The sequence below is a fragment of the Oncorhynchus tshawytscha genome, linkage group LG09 (genome assembly GCF_018296145.1).
Source record: "Oncorhynchus tshawytscha isolate Ot180627B linkage group LG09, Otsh_v2.0, whole genome shotgun sequence".
Taxonomy (NCBI): domain Eukaryota; kingdom Metazoa; phylum Chordata; class Actinopteri; order Salmoniformes; family Salmonidae; genus Oncorhynchus; species Oncorhynchus tshawytscha.
In genome coordinates this window covers 34,472,205-34,495,261 of record NC_056437.1, presented here as the reverse complement: position 1 = coordinate 34,495,261, position 23,057 = coordinate 34,472,205, and the positions used below count along the sequence as shown (strand labels likewise).

The window sequence follows — 23,057 nt, the reverse complement described above, 5'->3', positions numbered from 1 at the left end:
AATCATCTTTCTGAATTGGCCCAGAGGCACCAAAACATCATTTAAGAACTTAAGAACATTTTGAAGATTGTTCCACAAGGAAGATGCCAGAAAAGCTGATTTACATAACTCAGTAGAGACCAAAGGTATTTCCAGAGTTATCCATCCCAGAGACCGGGTGTGATAACTCCTATTACTAAAGTTTAGTAATGATGTTAGGTACAGTGGGACTTTTTGTAAAAGGGCTTTATAAATTAAAACATAGCAATGTATTAACCAACGTGACATCAAAGAGGGCCAACCAACTTTCTGGTAGAGAATGCAGTGATGAGGACTGAAATTGTCATCAGTAATGAAGTGCAGTGCACTATGATAAATTGCATATAACAGCTTTAATGAAGTGGCAGCTGCGTTCATGTAAATGATGTCGCTATCGTCTAGGACCGATAGGAACGTCAACTGAATAATCTGCTTTCTGCCTGTGTTTTGTGTGCCACACAAGGCATAAGCATGTCAAGGACAACCAATTTGTCTGACATGTAAATTACTTTGCGACATTAAAACATGGATAGAGATATGGAAATAAAAGTATTTAAGATGATAGATTAGCCGCGGCACAGAGATTCACTGGACACATCTAAGACAGATTTCCATAGACTGCTTCTTTGGAAGTAAGCCTACAGTACTGGCATGTGCATGTTGTGCACTGAACGACTGTAATTCTTTGTCCTTTCTTTGTGTCTTCTATCTATAGGCTATAGTTTAGGTTTTGTTTTCACCTTTCATAGGATGTATGGTTGTTGTCGTGCATGTTTAAAGAGCTGCTTTAGGGGCCGAATGAACAAATAGTTCCTCTGTCCTCTTCTCAGTTCATATAGATATAGTTATATAACCCTATATGAATATTCATATAGACAAGTGAGAGAGTCTACAAGCCCTCTACACCATATCATTCTTATTGTCCTGGAGGCTGACTGGAAGAGATGGTAATGCTATGGTAATCTTTTATCTTTCGTTCTTACTTTCTTCCTTCCTTTCTTCATTTCTCTTTTTCTGTCTTTCTTTCTTTCCCCCTCTTTTCTCCCTCCTTCTTTCTTATTTGTTCATGCGGTACAAGAGGCACTTGTACAAGTCTGATGTGAGTGCGATGGTTGTCTTGACCACACACAGCTGAACTAATAACGGTGATAGCAGAGGGCTATTAGAACATGGTTCTCTGCTCTCTGATTGACCACTGCTGTTGTGCCCCAGATTGCCATGCCCACACTGTAGGTGGGTAGCGATTGTACAGGGCAATTTTTGTAGCCCTTCTAATCTCTTCCCTCTCAAAGTATTTCCATTTGTGCTCTTTCTATCTTTCTCTCTCTTTTCCTCTCTTCCTTTCCCTCTTTCATTCCTCATGTGCTCCCTCTTCCACTTACTCTTCATCCCAAGGTCAACAGGTTTTTCCCCATTTCAGAGAGAGAGCAACAATCCATAGAATCACCTGTGTGATCACCCTTTTTACAAACCCTTTTCATACAGTCTTAGACAGCCATTCTGACCACATTTCCGTTGTCTGAGTAGCCTTTTTGTGCTGACTAAAAACGGCAGGTTACTGGCTGGACGAAAGTTATAAAAATAAATGTTTTGTCTTTTTAATATTTTTAGTGAATAAAAACAACCATCATTCTGCGCTGTCTTATTGAATCTGAATTCTGGCACCCATCCTCTCATCTTCTCTCTCTCTATCTCTCCCCCTCACTCACTCTCTCTCTCTCTCTCTCTCTCTCTCTCCCATCCTCTCATCTTCTCTCTCTCTCTCTCTCTCTCCCCCATCTCTCTCTCTATCTCTCTCTCCCCCTCACTCTCACTCTCTCTCTCTCTCCCTCTCTATCTCTCTCTCTCCCCCTCACTCTCTCTCTCTCCCTATCTCTCTATCTCTCTCTCTCCCCCTCACTCTCTCTCTCTCTCTCCCCCTCACTCTCTCTCCCATCTCTCTCTCCCTCTCTCTCTCTCTCCCTCACTCTCTCTCCCATCTCTCTCTTTTCTCTTTCTCTCTCTCTCTGTCCTTCCTTCTCTCTCTCTCTCCCTCACTCTCTCTCCCATCTCTCTCTCTCTCTCTCTCTCTCTCTCTCTGTCGTTCCTTCTCTCTCTCCCATCTCTCTCTCTCTCTCTCTCTCTGTCATTCCTTCTCTCTCTCTCTCTCTCTCTCTCTCTCTCTCTCTCTCTGTCGTTCCTTCTCTCTCTCTCTCTCTCCCATCTCTCTCTCTCTCTCTCCCATCTCTCTCTCTCTCCCCTCTGTCCCATCTCTCTCTCTCTCTCTCTCCCATCTCTCTCTCATCTCTCTCTCTCTGTCATTCCTTCTCCCATCTCTCTCTCTCTCTCTCTGTCGTTCCTTCTCTCTCTCTCTCCCATCTCTCTCTCTCTGTCATTCCTTCTCTCTCTCTCTCTCTCCCCCTTTCTCTCTCTCTGTTGTTCCTTCTCTCTCTCTCTCTCTCCCATCTCTCTCTCTCTCTCTCTGTCGTTCCTTCTCTCTCTCTCTCCCATCTGTCTCTCTCTCTCTCTCCCATCTCTCTCTCTCTCCCATCTCTCTCTCTCTCTCTCTCTCTCTCTGTCCCATCTCTCTCTCTCTCTCTCCCATCTCTCTCTCTCTCTCTCCCATCTCTCTCTCTCTGTCATTCCTTCTCTCTCTCTCCCATCTCTCTCTCTCTGTCATTCCTTCTCTCGCTCTCTCTCTCTCCCACCTCTCTCTCTCTCTCTGTCATTCCTTGTCTCTCTCTCTCTCTCATCTCTCTCTCTCTGTCGTTCCTTCTCTCTCTCTCTCTCTCTCTCTCTCTCCCATCTCTCTCTCTCTGTGTCGTTCCTTCTCTCCCATTTCTCTCTCTCTCTCTCTCTTCGTCCTTCCTTCTCTCTTCTATTCAGTAGGTTGCATTGTTTTAATCATGTCTGTGGACCCTATTCTTCCTGTAGCTTTGGTTTGTCTGTGTTTATGGTCAGCCACGACCCGCCCTCTTCTTTTCCACTGAAACAAGGTTATTATAGTAAACTACATCTGAAACAAAAACTAATAATGAAAAAACTATTTAGTAAACTGAAATAACATAATTAACAAACCCGTTTGAAAAACTAAAACTATACTGAAACTATTATCTTTGACTCCAAAACTACACTACCGGTCAAAAGTTTTAGAACACCTTCACGTGTGCTCCCTCTCCGGCCTCTAGGTCAGCAAGCTACTTGTTATGGTGCACACCTGTCACCATCGGTACGCGCATAATGACACTCACCTGGACTCCATCATCTCCTTGATTACCTGCCCTATATATGTCACTCCCTTTGGTTCCTTCCCCAGGCGTCATTGTTTCTGTTTCAGTTTAATGTCTGTGTGCTGTTAGTGTTTCTTGTTTTGTATTATGTTTTGTTCATTCATTAAATGTATTCACTCCCTGAACTTGCTTCCCAGCTCACACGTTACCCACCTACTCATTCAAGGTTTTTTCTTTATTTTACTATTTTCTACATTGAAGAATAATAGTGAAGACATCATAATTATGAAATAACACATATGGAATCATGTAGTTACCAAAAAAGTGTTAAACAAATCAAAATCTATTTGATATTTTTCAAATAGCCACCCTTTGCCTTAATGACAGCTTTGCACACTCTTGGCATTCTCTCAACCATCTTCATGAGGTAGTCACCTGGAATGCATTTCCATTAACAGGTATGCCTTGTTAAGTTAATTTGTGGAATTTCCTTCCTTCTTAATGCGTTTGAGCCAATCAGGTGTCTTGTGACAAGGTAGGGGGGTATACAGAAGATAAACCTATTTGGTAAACGACCAAGTCCATGTTATGGCAAGAACAGCTCAAATAAGCAAAGAGAAACAACAGTCCATCATGACTTTAAAACACGAAGGTTAGTCAACATGGAACATTTCAAGAACTTAGGAGTTTCTTCCCACACCGATGTCGCTTTCTCTCCTTGATTTATTTCCCGTCATTTTGGTTGGACTCTGTTGTTTTTTGTCTGTACTGGTATTGACATCTGATTTGGTCCCTCATTGCACATTGACTACGTTTACACCTGCATCATTTCACCAAATGAGTGCCTTTTGCATCCCTTCAATATTTTATGTAGAAATGGTGCCCTATAATATAGACCACATGGAAAATTCTAAACATTTATATGAATAAAGTCTTGCTAAAGTGGCAGAATTTGACGTCCCTCTGTCAACCCTTGCTTTCACTGTAAAACCCTAGTTATTTTTGAAGATGATTATTTGTTCATGTGATTCATGATTCATTTATTTCTGTCCCTCATTGTAATGTCAACTCTGTTACGTGAACTAAACTCTCGTTTTATGGTGAAACTTCATTTTTTTCAAGGAAACATTGAATATCTAATAGTGAAATCATAGAGGAAAATCAGGTGAGTTTATTCTACTTGTTTTGGCCATGTTTTTTATGTTGTATTTCACCTTCATTTAACCAGGTAGGCCAGTTGAGAACAAGTTCTCATTTACAACTGCAACCTGGCCAAGATAAAGCAAAGCAGTGCGACACAAACAACAACAACAACAGAGTTACACATGGAATAAACAAACATACAGTCAATAACACAATAGGAAAAAAAGTCTATATATAGTGTGTGCAAATGAGGTAAGATAAGGGAGGTAAGGCAATAAATAGGCCATCATGGCAAAATAATTACAATTTAGTAATGTTCTGGTGTTTTGTGGTGGAAAACTGTGCGGGTTGAGCGTAACAACAAGTCAATCCTGTTACCCATAGATAGACAATCTAGAAATGTTTGAACAATTACATTTTTTAGTGAATCTTGCATTCAATAGCCACTCCCTGTTGCACACAACAAGCTTCCATTACTTTATTTGGCACTTACTACCTCTTGAGATATGAAAAAGTGTTTTTTATGAAGTTGAACATGTGCTCTTTATGATATAATGTTAAAATGAGGTGAAATCAAACATTTTTATTTTTACGAAGTTACACTTCTGAAAAGGAGCCAAATTGGAATGACCCTCCTTTTTGTCTGGGATCAGAGATTTCCTGCTATTGTTTTTCCTCTACAGAGCCTTGGCCTAAAAACATATTTCTCTCTCTTCCCTTCCCACATTGGAGTCATGACTACTACTTTCACAGCATTGGGAATAATTTACAGGGCGTGTTTTCTATGTGTGTGTGTACATGTGCGTGTGTTCTTGGTTGCGTGAACACCTCCAGCCAAACGTTTCTAGGACATGAGGTTATTCAAGAAGAAGCAAATGCATTCGCACAATTTCCCAGAGGCACACTGTGCTTAATTATCAACAAAGCTTGTGCAGACTGCTGCTACAGCACAGCTCATCACATTAAGATATGGTCCCTCCATGCTGTTTTATACCCATGACCTTCCACTCCTAGCTACAGTCCCATCTGACTACCTGAAATTCACCATAGTTTACCACAACCTATAAGCTAACTTCATTGTTAGCTGCAAGCAATAGAGTTTCATCTTCATACCAGAATATTTATCTCCCTGAGCACATTGAGGTGTGTTTACAGAGGAATAAGAACTCGGGTGATTCTCGCTTGGATCCTTGGGCATATATAAAACACATTTTCCTTTAGACTCACTGTCAATCACTGCAACTGAGATGATATACACATCTCTCCCTTGTCTCTGTCTGTGGCCCTCCAGTAGCACCTAGACATATTCATGGAAGGTACTGTAGATTGGCATATGAGATGTGAACCCTCCTGTCATCTCCACAGTCCCTGTTTAATTCCCTGCATGGTCAGACATGCCTTTAGCTTTAATGTGATGGTGGGCCGTCAGGACCTCTCTCCTCCATCTCCTTCAGACCAGGGGGAGAGGAGAGGTCGTCCATACCTATCACCTGCCTGCCTGGCTGCCTGGAGAAGGAGACGGAAATGGGAATAGGTTCCGCATGCGGGCGATGAAAAGCAATTTCCAAGAGACACCGTATCCCCACTGCCAACCTTTCTGCTTTCATTATAGGGCTTTATGGTAGGAAATTATAGGAAAATGACTTGACTGAAACACACACACACACTGATTTAACAAAAAATCTTAAACTGCAAACGGCTCATAAAGTTTTAAAAATAGATATACACATCTACCCACCGTCAACATCCACTTTGTGCCACAGAACGAACACCAGTCCCACTTCTATTAGAAATAAGAACAGAGACATGCAAACGCGAAGGCAGGATCACCACACCTGTGGTGTTGTGTATCTGCAGCATCTGTTAATCAAAGCAAAGGGAAAGGTAGACAACAGGAAAAATGATCACTAGAACGAAAGAGGTTTGATGTATGGCTATGAGGCTGCAGCTGTAATTAAAGAATATTTCTTGGTATTTCCAGGGCCTACAGCATGTTTCATGTCACTGTGCTTCATAACTGACAAACAACGCTGGCAACACAAATAAATGAGTGGTGTGCTGGCAAATAAAGATTTATTATACATTTGTATATTCTTTAAAAACAAAAATTACACCCCCTCCCAAATATTTGCAAGGGAACAATGCAAGGATACACTTCTCCGACAGAGGAGTAAAAATAACAGTGTGTTTGCCATTGTGAAGAGGAACATTCTTTGTTCAGTTACTGTGACCTTAGCTCTCAGGTATGTAGTTAGGTGAGGTAAGGTTAGGTAAGACATATTGTTCTGTATGTGCGTGACTGTACTGCCCCTAGTCGTTTCAGTGCACAGTACCACACAGATAGAATCCCAATTGGGACAGCAGCCAAACGGAAAGTTCCTTTGGAGAATGAGAGCAGACTCCTGTGGATAGAGACACACAGGATTGCATCCTGTTCCTGGTAGCTGAGTCTCTGTGGATGATATCTGAGCCTGTGTGGTGGCTGGGTTGTTCTAGTCAGGCCTCCTGCTGTGGGCTAGTCTTTGTTAGGACTGGGAGTGTCACAGATATGCTTGTGGGTCATACTGTAGGAGATAAGTGACCCTCGGGACAACATTAGCCCTCATATTCATCTACCATGTTTGCTGCAAGACTGGAATGCAGATATAGGGGTGTAGGGGGACGAGGAGAAGAGGAGTCACTCACAATCCATTTAATCTCCTCTCTCGCCGTCGAAACCATTATCATAGTTATTCTGTCGTCTTGTAACTTGGTACCCCATGTATATAGCCAAGCTATCATTGCTCATTGTGTGTTTATCATTGTGTGTTTTTATTGTATTTATTTATTTATTATAAGGTTTTTTGTTGTATTTTGTGTTGTTGGGAAGGGCCCGTAAGTAAGAATTTCACTATTAGTTTACACCTGTTGTTTACGAAGCATGTGATTTGACTTGTCAAGTGTCAAAGCTCTTCCCTTTGACCTTAGCTTATCCTCAGATTCACACCAGTGTTTCTAACCCAGGGGGAAAACATGATTGTTGAGGTTTGTGTGTTCAGCCATTTCTGACAGTAATCATGGCGGGGCTGTAGCTGTAGTCATTGACAGAGCCAGAGGGAGCAGACAGAACGGACAAATAACAGCAGCCAGCAAGCCAGTCAGGCAGGCCTGGCTAACCAGAGCAGAGGATTAGACAGACCAGGCCAGGGAGGGAGCCATCACATCAATCTCTAATTCAATCACACGGGCAACTTTCCTCAGTGCTAACTGAGTTATGGCAGTCAGCGTTGGGAGGTAATAAAGTTTGATCCAAAGCAGAAGTCTTGGCGATATAATGAATGGCCCTCCAGGTCCCCAGCACCAGCAGCAGGATGGCTTGTAATTAAGTACTCTGATGGTACGTGGAGGAAATACAGGATGACCACCACAGAAATAGAATTACTAGCATGGGTACACTTAACGTGTGTAGGTATACTCAACATGATGCCTGTTCTAGTCATCCATTTCTAGGATGACCACATCATCTTCTGAGACTGGGCCACATTCCACCTCACTACTCACTGATGGAGATCACTGTCATATAACCCTCAGCCCCACAGGGCATTGGACGACTAGACAACTAAAAGGTCATGTATCACAGGCTAATGTTCTCATTCGATGATTCACCAACAGGTGACAACTCTATTTGAATATGCCAAAAGTCTATGTGCTAATACGTTAGTACTCTATACAGAGTGTAAAGTTCATCACATTTTGTTTTAATGGGTGTTGTTTGAGCATGCCATGTTGTTGGATGCTCCACACACACTAACCTACAGTATCAGAGTGCATGCACACAACATCCAACGCTATGGCTGACCCTGTAAATCAACACATATCGCTGCAGCTATCCGGTGTATGTGAAAACAAAACATATTTTGTATTTTATTTTATTGTTTTATGACGTCTGTGGTATCATATACTCTCACTAAAACCTCTCAGTCCCCGTATATAGCCCTCCCTGAGCCTGACCCAGAGAGAGTGAATGGGGACCTCAGTCCACCCTGTGTGATTGGATACCGAGTTACCATGGTGTTACTGTGGTTCCCAGCCGAGAGTTAATGCATTGTCACGCATGGACGCTAACTCATCACACACCTTACTCTGGGGACAGGCCAAGGGCCAACAAGTTCTCTTCAAATACCTTTATAGAAACTTTATATTTTTCTCATTCTCACGGCTGTGTAATTCAGTATCATTTTCTGGCGTGTCTCACTAGTTCATTGACAAACGTGAGCAGTCAAGCGACCAGAGAGAGCAATAAAGTCAAGGCTGAGCTCTCCTCACTTCTCCTCTCCTTCCAACATTTCTTCTCTCCTGTCATATTCTCACTGAACAGTCCAGGGAAAAGAGAGAGGAGAATCAAGGCTGCTCTACTGAGCTTTGCCTGTCTCTCTTCACGTCACATCTCCTCTCTTCTCTTGTCTTTTCCCTTTCTTCTCTTCTGTCTTCTCTTGTCTTTTCTTGTCTTCTCTTGTCTTCTCTTGTCTTCTCTTCTGTCTTGTCTTCTTCTCTTTGCATCTCTTCTCTTCATTTCTCTTTTCTTTGCCTCTTCTCTTCTCTGCTTTCCACCCCCCTACTCTCCATTACTCTCCCTAAATCTGATTGAATACTAAACATACTCCTACAAAAGTAGGATGTTTATTTTAGAGGATTGACTCTGCTAAAGGTTCAGTGATAATCATAGAGCCTAGGCCTCCTGACTTCACGGCTGTCTGTGAAAATTATTGGAGGACAATTATACAAAGTGTTGCTGCATTTGTCAAAAACATGATCTTTTTCAACCATCGCCGGTTGAGGCTGAGTGCCCTTCAAACCATCGGGAGAACATCTCTCTGAATCTCTCTCAGTTGTTCGCCACAAACAATTATCCCAATTGTGTAACATTCTAGGGTTGTTTTTCCAGGATTTCAAACTTCGAGGATAACCGTGTCAGTGGTGTAACCACAGAGGACGTATGAGCTTGAGCATAAAGTCAAACCCATATGTGGAGGAACTCAAAGAATATTCTTAAACAGCATATGTTGCTAAACAGAGAGGCAGGCCTCTATTTTGGCTGGTGATTTACTATCATTAGTATCACATCGGCATTGCTGTTGTTGTATTCAGCCAGACAGGCTGCAGGGTAATTTATAAGTGCGGTTAGACTCTCAGTGCGGTCCTTGCTACAGCACACATGCATGCATGCCCGCACACACAAACACACATACACAGATAAACACAGAGAGCTGATAGAGTGGCAGTGATTCGTGCCTGACTTACCCCAAGGTGTAAAACTATAGCTTTGCTTTCCATTGTGATCCATGTTTGCCGTCTCTGTGTTTGTCCGTCTGTGTGTCTGCGTGTCTGTATGGATGTGGGGTGTCTGTAAATAAGACACATTAGCCCCTGGGTGACCTACAGTATCCTTTTCCCATTGTTTCCTGTCTTTCTCTTCCCCGTTAATTGTTCTCATGCCCTCCCTTCCAGTCCCACCTGATTCCAATCTCCAAGAATGTACATGGCTTGTGTGCACATGAGCGTGAATGGCGCAGGAAGCACAGTAAATGGTGTCTAATAGGAACAGGAAGAAGGAAGGAGATGTGTGTTGAAGTGCTGTGCTGAACTTTTCACTGCCATGCAGCTATTGTGGAGACGGCTCTTTAAACTCCCGTAATTACGTTTTAACAGCTCTTCTTCGTGGCTAACTGCCTTTATTACTGCTGTACCTGCCGCCCAACTGGCCAAGTGTAGCGTCAAAAGTCCTCCTGCCCACTCTTGATGGATACTCATTGTATCTGGGACCAGTTCCGAGGCGCCCATTACCGTTGTTGTTTTAGGATTTAGATAATCCTTGGTGCTTTGCAATTCTATGTGCAGTTTACAGTATGTAAGTCAGCTCAATGGTTGTTTGTGGCCCGTTTTAATGCTACATGATTTACTTTTATGTTATCGTAGCTTGGGTTTTACAGCACTTGCCAAGTTGCCATTGTGGATATTTTGTATTCAGGTGAACTCCACAAACACTCTCAAGTCAAGTCCCAACTCCAGAATAACTGAGTTTGCCCTTTATAATCACATGTCCATTATGTCTCTCTAAACATGTCAATAAAACATGGGACATTCAATATGGCATATGAGATGAGAGCGGGATGCTTTCCCCACTCCCCTGGCCCTGTTGGATGGGAGAATAATGAATGCTGTGAGGTTACCATATGCAGTTTCACTGCATCGCACCATCGTGTAATTTGTTACTGCTCCCTCAGCTTCTATATTCATGAGATTGCATTTACCCATCTGTGTCCATAGTGGGCTGCTACTGCTAATCTCTCAAATTAAGTGTTCACCTTTTACTCAAGGTTGAACCCGAGTCAAATCACTAAATGGTATGTACTGTATATGCATGCATACAGTACATGTAATCCTGAACATCATCAAAACCATCATATACTGTATGTACAGTTAACATCGGACGTTTACATACACCTTAGCCAAATACATTTATACTCAGTTTTTCACAAATCCTGACATTTAATCCTAGTAAAAATTCCCTGTTTTAGGCCAGTTAGGATAACCACTTTATTTTAAGAATGTGAAATGTCAGAATAATAGTAGAGAGAATTATATATTTCAGCTTTTATTTCTTTCATCACATTCCCAGTGGGTCAGAAGTTTACATACACACAATTAGTATTTGGTAGCATTGCCTTTAAATTGTTAACTTCGGTCAAACGTTTTGGCTAGCCTTCCACAAGCTTCCCAAGTTTCACATGCTTCCCAGCTTAGGGGAATTTTGGCCCATTCCTCCCAACAGAGCTGGTGTAACTGAGTCAGGTTTGTAGGCCTCCTTGCTCGCACATGCTTTTTCAGTTCAGCCCACACATTTTCAATAGGATTGAGGTCAGGGCTTTGTGATGGCCACTCCAATACCTTGACTTTGTTGTCCTTAACCCATTTTGCCACAACTTTGGAAGTATGCTTGGGGTCATTGTCCATTTGGAAAACCCATTTGCAACCAAGCTTTAACTTCCTGACTGATGTCTTGAGATGTTGCTTCAATATATCCACATAGTTTTCCTGGCTCGTGATGCCATCTACTTTGTGAAGTGCACCAGTCCCTCCTGCAGCAAAGCACCCCCACAGCATGATTCTGCTTCACGGTTGAGATGGTGTTCTTCGGCTTGCAAGCCTCCCCCTTTTTCCTCCAAACATAACGATGGTCATTATGGCCAAACAGTTCTATTTTTGTTTCATCAGACCAGAGGACATTTCTCCAGAAAGTACGATCTTTGTCCCCATGTGCAGTAGCAAACCTTAGTCTGGCTTTTTTATGGCGTTTTTGGAGCAGTGGCTTCTTCCTTGCTGAGCGGCCATTGAGGTTATGTCGATATAGGACTCGTTTTACTGTGGATATAGATACTTTTGTACCTGTTTCCTCCAGCATCTTCACATGGTCCTTTGCTGTTGTTCTGGGTTAGATTTGCACTTTTCGCACCAAAGTACATTCATCTCTATCATCACGTCTCCTTCCTGAGTGGTATGACGACTGCGTGGACCCAAGGTATTTATTCTTGCGTACTATTGTACAGATGAATATGACACCTTCAGGCATTTGGGAATTGCTCCCAAGGATGAACCAGACTTCTCAATTGTTTTTATGAGGTCTTGGCTGATTTCTTTTGATTTTCCCATGATGTCAAGCAAAGAGGCACTGAGTTACCAGAAGCTTCTAAAGCCATGACATCATTTTCTGGAATTTTCCAAGCTGTTTAAAGGCACAGTCAACTTAGTGTATGTAAACTTCTGACCCAATGGAATTGTGATACAGTGAATTATAAGTGAAATAATCTGTCTGTAAACAATTGTTGGAGAAATTACTTGTGTCATGCACATAGTAGATGTCCTAACCCACTTGCCAAAACTATAGTTTAACAAGAAATTTGTGGAGTGTTTGAAAAACTAGTTTTAATGACTCCAACCTAAACTTCCGACTTCAGCTGTATACCACAGGGGGCTGTTGAGGGGAGGACAGTTCATAATTATAGATGGAACGGAGCATATGGAATGACATCAAATGCATGGAAACGACATGTTTGATGTATTTGATACCATTCCACTTATTCCGCTCCAGCCATTACCACGAGCCCGTCCTCCCCAATTAAGGTGCCACCAACCTCCTGTAATGTGTACTGTACATTTATTATATCACAGACTGACTGTGTATACATGTTTTTAATCATCAATAGGCAACAGAAATCAAAGATAAATGCTTCAGTTTGATCTTCCCAGTAATCCTATAATACATAACACAGTAGCTATAGATCTTCCCAGTCGTCCTACATACAGCAACACAGTAATCTACTCTAGTCTTCAGACTTTATCCAGGTAAAGTGAGTCCAGGGTTGTCAGACTTGTACGTTCTTGATAAGTCTGTTCCCATTAACAGAGCTATGCAGCCTAGAGCGATCATATCGACCTGAGGCACAGTCCTTATCTGATGCAGACAACAATTGCCCCCTCTCCGTATACCTACCCTCAAGGCTTTCGTGCCACTTGTTTCAAAGCTATGTTATGTGGTTTGATTTAATTCCTGCATCGACTATTTGGGGGCCTGGCATGTTTCTTCATTATTTATCCATTTGGGTTTTGGCTGTGTGTGACTGCTGTCATCTCTCTGTTGTGGAGAGGAACGGCGACGGGAAGTGCCTTGAAAAGGAAACCCTGCCTGTGTCTTTGTGCACCTTCCACAAAACCAATGATAGTTTGATAGAGAAGGCCATTAAAGTATCATTAGCCAGGCTGCTTTGAAGAGCCAGGCCCCTGCAGATAAACACAGGGCCATTCTGAGCAGGACAGAGACAGAGCTCTGGGTGGATTGGGGGTTCAGCATCCTCAGTTCTGGGTTGGGGCTCCAGCAGCCACATCCTCAGCATCACTCTAATGGGGTGATTCTGGTACACAGTGCCCTAACTTCCAACACATACAACCTCTCCCCGTTCCCTCTGCTTCTTGTACTTCTTTTTTTGTCACCTATTTCCTTTTTCTCACCCCCTTCTTTCTCTGACTTAGTTTTTCTCCCTATCTCTATCAGCTCCTCTCTCCTCTGTGCCCTTAGCATGACTCTCACCAGTCTCTCCCAGAGGGTTTTCAAACACACATCAAAAAGTTACATCTTATCACTCTCTCTGCATGGAACATGTCATAATATAGAGCTCCCTTCAACCCTTTCCCAAAAATCTTTAACATTGTAGCATAAAACAAATTTGATACTTGACATCCCCATTGCCTTATCTTATAACTTCACTATTACACTATTACACTCTGCTGCTACATTGTCCTTGAAACTCAGAAACTCTGGAATCAATACATGAACAAAAGATGATATGTGTTTAATGTGTTTTATAGACAGACAGATAGACAGCTGTGAATGATAGCTCGTTATCGATAGTACCCTATTATTTCATTGTATCGTAAAAAACAAACAATGACAGTCCAGTTTAATGGAAATATAACCTTAGTATTTCCTCAACATGAGTAAGAGTAGGAATGATGATACTCAGCAATGGATAGCTGCTTCTTGGCAGCGCTGGCTGGCAGACCTAACTCAATTTTGAAAAACTGAGCCACTCTCTCAGCCAGTCGCTACATGGGGCACTAAGGATGTGATACTGTCTGGGAAAGCTGATTGCTGCATATTAAAGTGCCAGGCTCTTTTCTTGTGGTCGTCAGTTTGGCATGAGAAGTGCTAATGGTTTTTGGGAGACATGATTCACTTTGCATTAGCCAGGCCTGTCAATCCAGAGCCATCAGAGCTCCTTTTAAAATTTTTTTTTTTTACATAAAAAGCCTATTTCCTCTCCTCAATCAGTCCTTCCTCCATCACTCCCTGGCTGAGTTGAGACTCAATCTCAATAGTGATTTATTTTTCTATAGGTGCTATTCAGGGTGCAACTGGAGATAGGGCAGACAGTGAAGCTCCTAAATTACATGTTTGACCGTATCTGTGGGCTGTCGGCTCATAATGCAAAACCTCTAGTGCCACCAAGTGGCCAGGGGTCAACATTACCAGGAACACTTGTCAAGCTGAACGCAAAGAGCCGGGATGGAAACTTTTACAGCTGGATCTTTGATTTAGTTCAGTTGGAAGGATGATTGAAATGTAAGGATAACTGAGAGAAGCACATGAGAAGGAGGGATGTAAGATATATTTGTGGGAAGCTGAACAATAGGGGATCTTGTTGTCCAAAGTGCTGTCTAAAGATATTGTATTTGAATGTAACCCTGGTTGTAACCAAAGCCTCTTCCATTTCTCATCTCTCCTCCAGTGTTTATCATGGGATCTGGGCTGCTGGTCTATCCCTTTGGGCTCAACTCCACCTTGGTGAGATCCTTCTGCGGGGACTCAGACATCTATTATGCCGGGGACTGCCAGATTGGCTGGGGATACATGCTGGCCATCGTCAGCGTCATGCTCACACTCTTCCTGCCTTTCTTCGCCAAATACGCCCCAAAGGAGCACCTGTCCCCGACACCCTTGCCCACTCTCTTATAGGGCAACAACTGACCCCACCCTCATCCAGTCAGTCTACTACAATACTCCCTACGTCCGTGTATGATGTCATGGAGATGGAGAAACCCCTGCGTCCACTTCTTCTGTAGGGTGCCATTTTAAAAAGCCCTGCCCACTGATATACAACTAGGCTATACACAACTGTGAATAACATTTATGTACCGTCTTCCTTCAAGCAAAATATATTTCTTTGATCTAATAATTTACCTTATTGTTATGTTCTTTATTTTACTATCAATTTGTGACTTTGCATTTTCTGTTTTTTTTTTCTGGAAAAAATACATGTTTGAAAGAAACACAAGGATTGATAACAACAACCTCTGTTCAGATGGACAGAAGTATACATAAATATTCATCTGTTATACATAGAAAGTTGGTTAAACATTACAGTAACCAGACAGAGGGTGATGGTCAGGACTATAACCATAATGACTCCAGGGTGACATTAATAGTGGGCAATACTGAATAAGTGTAACATTCCAGAATCATCAGAGCTGTTTACAAGAGAAAAGGTGGGACAATAAGGAGAATCTTCAATCGTCAAGGGTGGCATGAGATTAACAGACATTATGAAACATTTCTACAGTTATCAAAGGACATGGACACGCTTCAATCTTCAATGGGTTCATGTGGATATGGCGAACAGTCAAGACAATAGGAGACCCATTTAACATCAAGACAAAGCAAGGATCAGAAAGTTATGACATTGACTCAGACCCATAGATCTCAACACAGTGAGCGCATTCAAAGACTCCATCTAGAGGAGTTTGAGGAAAGGGAATTGTATATAGGTTTGGATCTAGATGCAGTTTGGATCCAGTATTGAACAACACTCTGGCTGTAAGGATGTCATAAGATGGACGTGTAGCACAGTGAAACATTAGCCTGGGGACTCACCATCTGACTTAGCCTACACCTTCAACGTGGTTCTAAAAGGTCAGAGACCATTCACATTTTCAACAAGTCTCAAGCAGTGAACCATTGGACAGTAACAATTCTAGAGAAATTGTTGGACATGTTTTTCAATGGAGGAGATGTACCAAACAATACAGAAGTGTCTGACCTGCCTTCAAGACAAATTAATATAGATAAAGAGGTGTGCATAATAACACAATACTTGTCTGATAGTCAACTTTTAAGGCATGTGAAAAGCATTTGTTACAAATTTGATGTTGGGATGACATGGCATCCTTCTACCAACCTTTCCAGAGTTCCTAGTGTTAATATGGTTGTCTTGTTAGCCCAAGTCATTATTATTGAAGTTTTTACACAACACAATACTAGCGATACACTATAATTCAGGACTACATTAAATCAGGCGAAAGGCAAGAAGATAAGATAGCATTGTCTTGAAATTCTAGACTAGAGTGCAGATAAAGTTGGGGTTAGTTAATAAATAGTAAAACAGCTGATCTAGATTAAAATATATCTGCTCTGACCATACCAACGTGTGCCTTTATAACAAAACCAAGACAAGTTACTTCAATACTACACTCTTAGAAAAATGGGTTCCAAAACAGTTCTTTGGCTGTCCCCATAGGAGAACCCTTTTTGGTTCCAGGTAGAACGCTTTTGGGTTCTACATTGCATTGAACCCAAAAGCGTTCTACCTGGAACCAAAAAGGGGTCTTCAAAGGGTTCTCCTATGGGGACAGCCGAAGAACCCTTTTAGGTTCTAGATAGCATATTTTTTTCTAAGAGTTTATTAATATCAGGTTACTATCTACTTCAACTGTGGATATTGTAGTGTAGAAATGTTCACGTTATTATTTTCCCTGTGTGCTGTACCTTTCTTGTATATGTTTCAAGATGCTTCTTCTGTACATTATAATCTTCTTGAATTTGGAAGAATGTTCTATAGAAGAAAAAAACTGATCTCTTCTTAAAGCTTGAAGGTAATGAGAGAGAGAGCTGTACTTGTGTTGAACTATGCCCCTGACAATTTATTCACAAGAGGAAAATCACTTTAATCACTAAATTAAAAGGTTGTGACATGCAGCTAATGCATTAATTCCTGGCATGCCCATACACCAAGTAGAGTGGCACAACTTGAGAGCAGTACAAATTGAACTTAGCCCGCAGTTATCAGTGTTAAGTTAACACATTATCCAGGTAATATGTAGTGTGGCTAAAAATAATTAACTTCTGAGATAAGCCAATGGATTAGTGTGTTTTTGCCATTACATTTCTCCTAATTGAATCATTTTATTCTTATCATGTTTCATGGACAAATTGTATAATTTCCCTGACTACGCAGCCAATTCCACAAATCGGTGTGCTTTTACATACGTACTGCATTCCAAGGTGTGTGTGTGCATGCGAGCTTAATACTGAGATGAATGTCATTGAAAATTGCCAAAATTACTTAAAAAGAGGAAAAGTCCTGATAAAAAAATTATGTAATTGTGTTGCCATGTTTTGAAAAGAAGACCAAGAAAGAAATGCTGGTATTTGTATTGGACCTCATACTGTGCTTGATACTGGGAATGACTGGGGTTCACTTACTGCACAGGATTTGTACCCCGATATAATGTTGAAACATTGTGTGTCAAGTCTCAGCACTGGTGAAACTGTTTTTGTAGAGTAGAACTAGTTTTTCCATTGTAATATGTTGGTTGTAAATAAACTAATAACTGTATGTTATTGTAGCTCACTTTTCATTCTTAACTGCTCCCCCCCCTTCAAATATATAATTTGACTTATTACATCAACAATGTTTGTTTTATCTGAAACTTCCCTCTTAACAATGTTTGCTGTTCTGTGAATTTTCTTTGTAATTAAAAGTTTAAATGAGGAAGAGAAGGGGGTTTTATTGTGTCCAAAAACAGAATTGCACATATTAAATTTTTTTTATGTGTTAAGTATTATATACACATGAAAAATATGAAATATCCTACCTGTAATCTGATGATATACAGATGCACGTACATATTTAACATTGGGAAATTCATAAACACACAATCTTAATATGTTGCTTGTCACAAACAGATGGCGCCCTTTACAGGCAAGCAGGTGAAACTGTATACACTTGAACTGCCCAGTTCAGAATATTCTTTCAAAAATAAAATAGGGGTATCACATACTACTCATCCCTGGAGAATCTTCAGACATGTCAAGGACCTATATACTGTTTCTAATAGTGGAGAGCACTTGCCATGTAGTGATACTCAAGAACCCATTGGCAAAGACAATTGTTTTGCCTTTGAACAGTTGCTGGAAGCTCCCTTATGTGTTTCTGTGCTGCTGATCAGACTTCACTGAGTGATTTCACCAGGTCCCTCATCTCAGCATCCGAGGCTTTGATAGACTCATGTGCGTTCCTCTGCTCTGAGGGCAGAGCGGCCCTGACAGACACACAGGTGAGGGTGTCCCTGGTGTGGTCGTAGTTCCCCACACAGCGGTGCACCTGGCCTCGGATCAGCCTGGGCAACTCCAGCTCCTCGTGGGGATGGAGCAGAGACGCATTAGACATAAAGGGTATACATCCAGCACAACATGGTAAAGGTAACATAATGGGTATCCACCCTGGAGATACACTACGATTTGAGAAGCCATATCCTCCAGCATTGTTGAAAAACTAACTACTGCTTTATAATGCTGGTGATCAGTAGCAGCTGGTAAGTATCCTGTTGAAATAAGTCACCAAAGTTCTTGATACTGAAAAAAAGTGTGGATTTTTTAGGCCTTAAAAAATGTGCTGAACATGATGTAATTGATTGTTGTCCTCTGATTAACTCTAGACAGCCCTGTAACTGCATGTCTCAATTTCCTATTGAAGAGGAAGTGTTTTTCTGACTCACATTTTCATAGAAGACACACTGCACCACCTCTTTTCCATCTCTCATGAGGAAGTTCTTAGCTCCATGAGACCCGGCGGTGACTGCAGAGTCAAGAGTGGCTGTGGGACGAACATAGAATATAAATTAATAGAATAAAATAACATTACAAAAATTGTGTATAGAGTACCAGTAATAGTAAATACAATGTTAGAAAAGTGACACTTCTTGAGAACTTACCGAAAATCTCAAATAGGTATGGGGCTCTGCCCTTGAAATGGCTCCAGTGTCTAATGCCATCAATGACAGCAGTCAGGATCCTCAGAGAGTTCTCAGTTGCTGGTTTGACCTGGAACACAGATGGCGCCGTCACAATATAAGAGACATTAATACTTTAAAATCACTGATCTAGCATTGAACAACATACATTTTACAAGATAGTATGAAAAGATATTAACAATATTTTTAACTTGATTAAGCATACCTACAATTGGGTTAAATATGAAAATGATATAATTGTTATTTTATGGTAAGTGATCTACAGAAACCTCTTTTTCTACAGCAGGGGTATTCAGCTGTTACCCTACGTGGTAAGGCCTGCTGGTTTTCTGCTCTACCAGATAATTAATTGCACCCACCTGGTGGCCCAGCTCTAAATCAGTTCCTGATTAGAGAGGAACTGGCTTCGAGGTCCAAAGTTGGGTTTGAGGGTCCTACAGTGTTAAACTATAAACTACAATTAGCACAGATTACTTACATGTTGTACCTGAGACTGCAAGGTATTTTGAGTTTGATATGTGTCTCTACTATCTTCCATCAGTTGTTTCTGTGGCCCAGTGTTGGTGGTGGTTATAAACTTCCAGGATGTGTTCTGCTTCGGTGTTCCAGGACCATGACTTGGTCTGCTTGGAGGGGGAGTGGGTTTAGACTGCTGGGAGTAAAGAGGAGGCTCTGGTGGGTTGTCCTGTCTCTGTCTGTAACCTGACTGCTGCTGACCCATCTGAGAGTAGCTGCTTGGGGATACCGGCTTGTTCTGTGTGTTCCCACTGCTGCAAGGGGCATTGTAGTTGCTCTGTCTGGGGTTTGTAGGGGCTCTTGAGTCCTGCCTCACTGGTGGCTGTCCCATCTGCAGACTGGACAGATGCGAAACACTGATATGACAGGTTTGTGTGTTGGAAAATCAACCGTCAAAAAAAGAATCTCTAGTACTATACAGCATATAGACAGTGTTCATCTGCAGGTTAACTTTTTATCTGCACTATAATGACTGCCTCTACAGAGAGACCTATCAATTTTCCCTACCCTGTATTCCCAGTGTTGTATGGGTGTGAAGGTGCAAAGCTTCTCCCCACAGGTACCGGAACAGGTTGACTATTAGGACACTGAAACTGTGGTTGAGACTGCTGGTTGCCTTGTCTGCTGCACTGATTGTGCTGAACAGCAGGTGCAGGACACCTTGGGGCTTGATCTTGGTAATAGCCTGTGTTACCTGAGCAGAGGTAAAAAATGTTGTTACAGCATTGAGATTTTGGCAGCAAAAATGATTTTTCTTTGTGTGTAGTGCCATCTAGTGATCGAGATAGTAGAATCTCACGCTTTTAAAATCCAAGAAAAATTAATAATAAAAGCAAAGTTTATGAATCACAGAACACATCTGATTATTGCTACTACTGAAGTCCATGAGCAGTAGCCTATACTCCTCTTACCTGATGTGTTGATGATGATGGATGAAGCAGAGCTGTGTGTAGGCATGTATTCATTGCCGGAACAGAATTTCTTCTCTGAGGGATTGGATGTCAAAGGCAGCCTACTCCTTTTCTTCTGGTTAAACAGAGGCACAGAGAGGCAGCCTGGAAAGCAAACGATCATGAGACATTTTTCTCATGACAGTTTTGACAATGTTTTGTACAATGTTTTGACAATGCAGCCATCAGTTTATGACATGAATGCAGTCACCACATTCTAATGAATAAAATGTCAACTTGGCCTATTTGCATTGAGCCCTCGATCTTTAAAAAAAAATATATATACTGCTGCTACTCACTGTTGGCACATTGACTCAGTAGTAGTGTTGTTCGGAAAATCTCCCCCCTGCCAGAATTCTCGCCCCCCTCCCCCGCTAATTACTTTTATTTTGTGGCTAGTCAAATACTTTCTGTGGCATACATCAGTGTCAAATACTTTCTGTGGCATACATCAGTGTCAAATACTTTCTGTGGCATACATCAGTGTCAAATACTTTGTGGCATACATCAGTGTCAAATACTTTATGTGGCATACATCAGTGTCAAATACTTTATGTGGCATACATCAGTGTCAAATACTTTCTGTGGCATACATCAGTGTCAAATACTTTCTGTGGCATACATCAGTGTCAAATACTTTATGTGGCATACATCAGTGTCAAATACTTTATGTGGCATACATCAGTGTCAAATACTTTCTGTTGAACTAACTTCGCACTGAAGGGGGGGTTCGCCCAGGGCGTCATACAAGCTAGAACCGCCACATACACTTGAAACAAAGCCAAACCGAAAACTGCAGGCAAAAATGCTTTCTGCTACTAAGTGAAATATAGGCTAAACTGACAACGGAGTGAAGAGCAGAAGTCTTGACTTGCAAGCAAGTCGCAGCAATGAAGAACGCGGGGGGATTCTGTCTGGCTGGCGGGCGGGTTTCGAGACACCCCCGGTATATAACCTTTTCTTAAAACTGCATTGTTGACTTAAGGCTTGTACGTAAGCATTTCACGGTAACGTCTACACTTGTTGTATTCTGCGCAGGTGACATAACGTTACAATTTGATTTGAATTTCAAACCTGCAGTAGGTCTGGCCTGCTGGTTTTCATATCTTTTCATCTTATTCCAGTGTCTTCACTCAGAGTCTAATACATTAATAAAAAATAAAAACATTTTTACTAGTTAGCCTGACACCGCTATCTACAAAGCATCAAAAACAACGTGTTGCTAGCTAGCTGTCGTTATCACTGTGCCCAAATACAGTAGTTACCTAGCTACAGTATAACGTTAGCAAAAAAGTGAAATAGCTATCTGTTTTAGTATCTAGCTAGCTAAATAACAACCAATTCATCAAACAATGTTTAGTTTTCATCAATGCTAGCGAAGTTACATTTAATTAAATCATGTATTCCCAGTGTTTATCTGTGGTTGCTGTTCCAAGTAACTAGCTAAATACCTATTGTAGTGAGCTTGTCAGCCTCTTCCAACCGTCCTAGAATAAAGCAGGGGCCTCCTTTCGCCAGTCAGATTCAATGGGCACGCGCTACTGCCCGCGATTTCCCACTTCTTGGCTAGCTAGAACACTTAGCTGTTATCGAACACTTAGCTGTTCTAGTTAGCTATTAGCTAAGAGAGGGAGGCTGCACTTTATATAAATACAACGTTGTTGTTTTTTTAAACAAATGCACGTTTTTCCAAGTGGACTGAGTAAGTGATTTGGCCTACATACTAATGGCCTCTACACTCTTCTCACATGTTCAGGTACTGGTAACTGGGCTTTAACTGGGCTCTTGTAATGAGTTAGGCATCATCACATATGGGAGAGTGCGTAAATTGAGAGAATTTACATTCAGCGTCACTCTTTATTTTTATTTATTTATTTATTTCACCTTTATTTAACCAGGTAGACTAGTTGAGAACAAGTTCTCATTTGCAACTGCGACCTGGCCAAGATAAAGCAAAGCAGTGTGACACAGACAACAACACAGAGTTACACATGGAGTAAACAATAAACAAGCCAATAACACAATAAACAAGTCAATGACACAGTAGAAAAAAGAAAGTCTATATACAGTGTGCAAAAGACATGAGGAGGAGAAAATAATTACAATTTAGCAGATTAACACTGGAGTGATAAATTAGCAGATGATGATGTGCAAAAGAGCAGAAAAGTAAATACAATAAAAACAGTATGGGGATGGGGTAGGTAGATTGGGTGGGCTATTTACAGATGGACTATGTACAGCTGCAGCGATCGGTTAGCTGCTCAGATAGTTGATGTTTAAAGTTGGCGAGGGAAATAAAAGTCTCCATCTTTTACAGCCCGACTCTGTCAAGGGAAATATAGTATTCTTTCTAACAACGATATCTACATATATTTCAGGATGTTGTATATATCTCGAAAGAATCCGAATGCAAGTAAACGTTCGTTTAAAAAATAAATAAAAATACCCAGACAAGCTATTGGGTAAATTGAGCAACAGGACAGGGTAATTTACACCGCCTACACATTTCTGTACTGAATGAAATATTACCACTATATTTAAAACAAGGTCTATATTTCTTTCCCAAACAATTGTTTTTTTCCCCATTAGTCATTTTAAT

General features: G+C 41.3%; 2 protein-coding genes across 4 annotated transcripts in view; one reads left to right on the top strand and one right to left on the bottom strand.

Annotated features, from left to right (window-relative positions):
- The window catches only part of LOC112257852 (transmembrane protein 211), a 223,637-nt gene extending 206,010 nt beyond the window's left edge, over nucleotides 1-17,627 (top strand). The window contains exon 3 of the mRNA XM_024431735.2: nucleotides 14,693-17,627. Coding sequence (XP_024287503.1) covers nucleotides 14,693-14,919 — 227 coding nt within the window. The 3' untranslated portion in view covers nucleotides 14,920-17,627. The remainder of the gene's footprint in view (nucleotides 1-14,692) is intronic.
- A 100-nt stretch (nucleotides 17,628-17,727) lies between these two features.
- Nucleotides 17,728-22,220, bottom strand: LOC112257851 (spermatogenesis-associated protein 22-like). Of its 3 annotated transcripts, none has more exons than XM_024431732.2 (8): nucleotides 21,910-22,220; nucleotides 21,533-21,598; nucleotides 20,420-20,563; nucleotides 20,016-20,202; nucleotides 19,471-19,846; nucleotides 18,954-19,062; nucleotides 18,738-18,835; nucleotides 17,728-18,376 (listed from the first exon to the last, which is right to left on the bottom strand). In XM_024431732.2, the coding sequence occupies exons 2-8, from the start codon at nucleotides 21,570-21,572 to the stop codon at nucleotides 18,185-18,187; spliced, it is 1,146 nt and encodes a 381-aa protein (XP_024287500.1). In that variant the 5' UTR covers nucleotides 21,573-21,598; nucleotides 21,910-22,220; the 3' UTR covers nucleotides 17,728-18,184. The 3 variants fall into 3 exon arrangements, with proteins under 3 accessions (XP_024287500.1, XP_024287501.1, XP_024287502.1); XM_024431733.2 differs by having other exon boundaries at nucleotides 17,728-18,373; XM_024431734.2 differs by lacking the exon at nucleotides 21,533-21,598.
- Between the last annotated feature and the right edge of the window lie 837 nt (nucleotides 22,221-23,057).